This window comes from Orycteropus afer, unplaced genomic scaffold, assembly GCF_000298275.1.
Source record: "Orycteropus afer afer isolate SDZICR_OR568_19922 unplaced genomic scaffold, OryAfe1.0 scaffold00099, whole genome shotgun sequence".
NCBI lineage: Eukaryota > Metazoa > Chordata > Mammalia > Tubulidentata > Orycteropodidae > Orycteropus > Orycteropus afer.
Window position 1 is genome coordinate 1,090,792 of NW_006921686.1, and position 4,196 is coordinate 1,094,987.

A 4,196-nucleotide genomic window follows, 5' to 3' on the forward strand; every position below is an offset into this window, starting at 1 on the left:
CTATCGCTAGGTTGAAAATGGCAAGTGTGTTCGAGTGTTTACAACTAACCACGCCCCTGACCCGGAGCAAGCCAATCCCTTAATGGAAAGGACCTGTCGCTGGGCAGAGAAAGGGGAGAGACCCAATCAAGAGATTGGACCGGCTCCCCGCACCTTGGCGCGGGAGGGAGCCGAGCGCTCGGAAGGCGTCCGTCAGTAGGTGGGGATGGCACGGACGGTCAGTCGAGAAGCGTGGGGAGGCCGGTCCCGGACATGCCTCGGATTGGCTGGCCCCGGGGGCGGGGCAGGGGTGTAGTGTGGAGCGGGGCGGCCGCGGCCAGTGCCGCGCCTCCGCCAGCCTCAGTATTTCCGCTTCAGCTTCTGGAAGTCGCTGGTGTTAAGCCGCGGTCGCGGCAGGTCCCCGAACACCTGGGTGTCCTCGGCCTCCCGCAGCACCAGCGCGCGCATGCTCGCCGCGATGCGGTCCAGGTCCGGCGAGGAGGGCTGCGGAGACGGTCACGCGCGGGGTCAGCGCAGTAGCGGGCCCTTCCTCGCTCTCCCCTTTCCTGCAGTCCTTCCCCCCTCGCCCCCGCGTTGTGTCCCGGAGATGCCCACCTCCAGGAAGGCCCTTCACTCTTCTACACAATTCAGACACCAAACCAAAACCAAACCTGTTGCCCTTGAGTCCGTTCCCAGTCATGGTGACCCCACCATGGGGTCATGTTACAGAGTAGAACCCAGCTCCAGTTTTTTCTTGGCTATAATTTTTACCAGGCCTTTCTTCCTTTGTGCAGGTTGACACCCAGGAAATGGCTAAAGTAGCTACTTGAGCTTAGCAGTCGAACTCAAACCGCCCACGGCACCCAGGGAGACTCATACACCACCTCCTCCAAGAAGCCCTCCTGCCGTTCTCCTCCTCCCCTTCTTAGCCTGGTGCTTCCGGCAGCCTCAGCTGTGGGAGCCCCTTCTCGTGCACGTCCATCACATGGACGTGCCCTCTGCTTGCTGACCACTGGGGCTGAGTGCAGCCAGATAGTCTCATCTCTAAGCCTCTGGGTGTGGGATCAACCAGGCGCCTCCAACCAGTGCTGCCACACTGAACAAGAGGTGCCACTGCCCTGTGCGTCAGTCCGCCCTTCTGAAAAGTGGGGGGACAGGGTAACTTAGGGGCCCTGTGAGGGCTGAAACAGGACCGACAGCACAGCGACTGCAGCTGGAAAGGTGAACTATCATGTCACAGTGCCCCGGCGCTGTAAGGGACCGCCCTCTCCCTGCCCCTCCACAGCTGTGCCTGTCCTGCCGTTCTGCCTGGCCACCGCCCCAGCGCCTCGTTTTAGTTTTCTCTCCCTTACAGCCTCTGTCACTGAGCCGGGACGTGGCCATGCTCCCAGCACAATGGGAGTGGCCACCAGTAGAGGGGATCTGAGCCCTTCCAGAGACCAGCCCAGGTGCCCGGCACTCCCGAGCCTCACACACACAGTCATCTGCATTTCTACACACCACAAGCCGTGTGCATAGCAGTGGCTGTACCAGGCAGTGTTCTTGGTCTCCAGCATCACCGGTTCGCTGGGCCCTCGGGACAGCCCGTGAGCTTGCAGACAAGGATGTCACCAAGAAGAACCAGGAGGATCCAGCCCCCTCCCTCAAAGCTCACAGCTCCTCCCTAAAGGAGGCTGGGCTCTAATCCCAGGTCTGCCCCTGACGGCTGAAGACCTCGTCCTCTCAGTGCCTCAGTGTCCCCTCTGCTTCAGGCAGCTTTAGGGATGGGCAACAAAGACCCACCCAGGCCAGGCCCGCCCAGGAAGAGGACAAAACCAAAAGCCAAACTCACTGCCATCGAGTCGGTTCTGACTCATAGCAACCTCGTTGGGTTTCCAAGGCTGCAAATCTCTACGGAAGCAGAATGCCCCATCTTTAGAAAGAGGATAACTCACTCAACTCACTCACTGCCCTTGAGTCGGATCCGACTCATAGCGACCCCTCCTTAGGTTTCCGAGGTGTATCACTGCAGACGTAGATTGCCCAACCTTCCTTCTGAGGAGTGGCTGGTGGGTTTGAACCCTCAGCCTTCTGGTCAGCAGTCAAAGAGGATAAGGGGGTGGGGAAAATCCTGGGAGGGATGAGGAATATGAGGGGTGGGGGTGACTGGACCCCTGCAAGCCTGATTCCCCACCTGGAGGAGAGGGCTGGATGCTGTGTGGCTGGTGTGCTGCCTGGAGCAGGTGCTCTGTAAATGGGGCCGTTCTTGGAGACGGGAGGAGGCCTTCTCTACGAGGCATGGGGACACCTTAGCAAGCCACAGTGGTTACAAACCGTGACCAGAGTGTTTGTTGAATAATTCAGTGCCCGAGGGGCTTCGTGGAGGAGTTGGCTCTGAGCCTTTCCAGCTCTCTGCTTCCCTGCTTCGCCCCCCCACTTCCCCGTGTGCCCCTCACCGGCCCGTTCTCCTCGTCCGACGACCGCGCCTCTGTCCTCTTCTCCTTGAAGGCCCAGATGGGCACGGACACGGGCAGGGACTTGGCGTACTGCTGCGTGGGCAGGGCCGAGGCTGGGGGCACTGAGTAGGTCGGGGGGCCGGCGGGGGTCTCCTCGCTTAGGCTGCCGTCTGCAAGAGAGGGTGGGCCTCAGGCTCTGTCCCTGCCCTTGTCCCAGCCCTTTGGGGCGGGAGCCAGCCTGGGACACTCACCATCGGTGCTCTCGGGGTCCGACTCGCAGAAGGGGGGCAGGTCCTGGAGGGTGGCGTCCTCGTCCATCACGAAGAGCCCTGCAGATGGCACGAGAGGCCCGGGCCAGCTGGGTCCCTGCTGCACCCACATAGTTCCAACCCTAGCCGCTGTCACAGCCTCCCTGTTGCCTATGTTGGCCAGGCCCTTTCAAGCCTCAGGGCTTCAGCGATTCTTCTTCCCTCTGCTGAGAACACCCTTCCCTTGGCCGTCAGCCGGGTCATCAGCAGAAATAAACCCAGTGTCTATAAGCTACACTCTAGACTGAAAACAAGGGCAACTCTGATCTCTGCTGTACAAATGGTGACTTGGAGAGACAGAGATGTTAAGTCACTTGCCTGAGGTCTCACAGCTAAAAAGTAGCAGCACCCAGGCCGTCTGGCTCCAGAGTCTGTGCCTTTAACCCTACAAGGGTTTTCTCCCCTAACGTGAGAAGGCTAGCCATTGGTAATGATGGCAACACGGTAGTAACTCCTGTTTGTTGCAGGAAGGAGCCCTGGTGGTGCACTGGTTATACACGTGGCTACTAACTGAAAGGTTGGTGATGTGAACCCACCAGCCATTCTGTGGGAGAAAAGACCTGGTGACCCGGTCCCATAAAGATGACAGTCTCGGAAACCCAGTGGGGCAGGTCCACTCTGTCCTCTAGGGGCGCTGTGGGTCAGAATCGACTCCATGGCAGTGGGTGTGGTTTGGGCTTTGCTTTCAGAAAGATGGACAGCCTTGGAAACCCTATCCAGCAGTTCCACTCTGTCCTCCAGGGGCACTGTGAGTCGGAATTGACCCGATGGCAACTTTTTATTTACTGAGCCACCTGTAAACTCCTGCGTACCCTTCAGGGCCCTACTCTTCTAGCCCTGTTTCTGAGAAGCCTCCCACCTCCAAATTCCCACCAAGACAGCTGGCTGCCCCTGGCTTCCTCAGCTGCTAGTCATTACCCTTCCTCCTCTTTGGGTTCCTAGGCATTTGGGGTCCCCGATATGGAAACAGCTCCTGATCTGCTCACGTTTCCAGTTCAAGAGGCAAGCCCCCGCCAGTCCTCTGGGCCTCCAAAGGCCATTGCCTTATGCTGGGGCTGCAACTCCTCAGTTGAACTGAGAGCCCCTCCAGAAAAGGGCTGAGGGGCTTGGTGTCTCTGAGCTTAGCCCCTTGTAGTACCAAGCTGGCCCCAGGACCCCAGAGGAAGGAAACCAAGGCTCAGGTAGGAGAGTGACTTGCCCAAGGCCCCCCAGTGAGCCAGGGGCAGCCTCCCTCAATTGCAGGGCTGAGAGAAAACAAGACCCCCTCCAGGAGAAGCTACTGGGGGTGAGGAGAACTTGCCCACCTGGGAGCCACGCCAGGCCCTAGCCAGCCCCTCACCTCCATTGTCGCTGACTCCCAGCCTCTCCCCGGAGGTCTCTGTCTCTGTTGGCTCCTCCTCCTCCTCATCTTCCTCCCTGGCCGGGGGCTGCTGGGGGGGGCTCTGCACAGGGCTGGGTGGCTGCGGCAGCGGCG

At 59.7% G+C, this 4,196-nt stretch overlaps 1 protein-coding gene across 1 annotated transcript in view; it reads right to left on the reverse strand.

The window, feature by feature from the left end:
- Positions 1 to 339: 339 nt before the first annotated feature.
- Positions 340 to 4,196, reverse strand: part of AKT1S1 (AKT1 substrate 1) — a 7,664-nt gene continuing 3,807 nt past the window's right edge. The window contains exons 2-5 of the mRNA XM_007943022.1: positions 4,062 to 4,195; positions 2,666 to 2,743; positions 2,415 to 2,584; positions 340 to 483 (exon numbers count right to left, since the gene is read on the reverse strand). Coding sequence (XP_007941213.1) covers positions 340 to 483; positions 2,415 to 2,584; positions 2,666 to 2,743; positions 4,062 to 4,195 — 526 coding nt within the window. The remainder of the gene's footprint in view (positions 484 to 2,414; positions 2,585 to 2,665; positions 2,744 to 4,061; position 4,196) is intronic.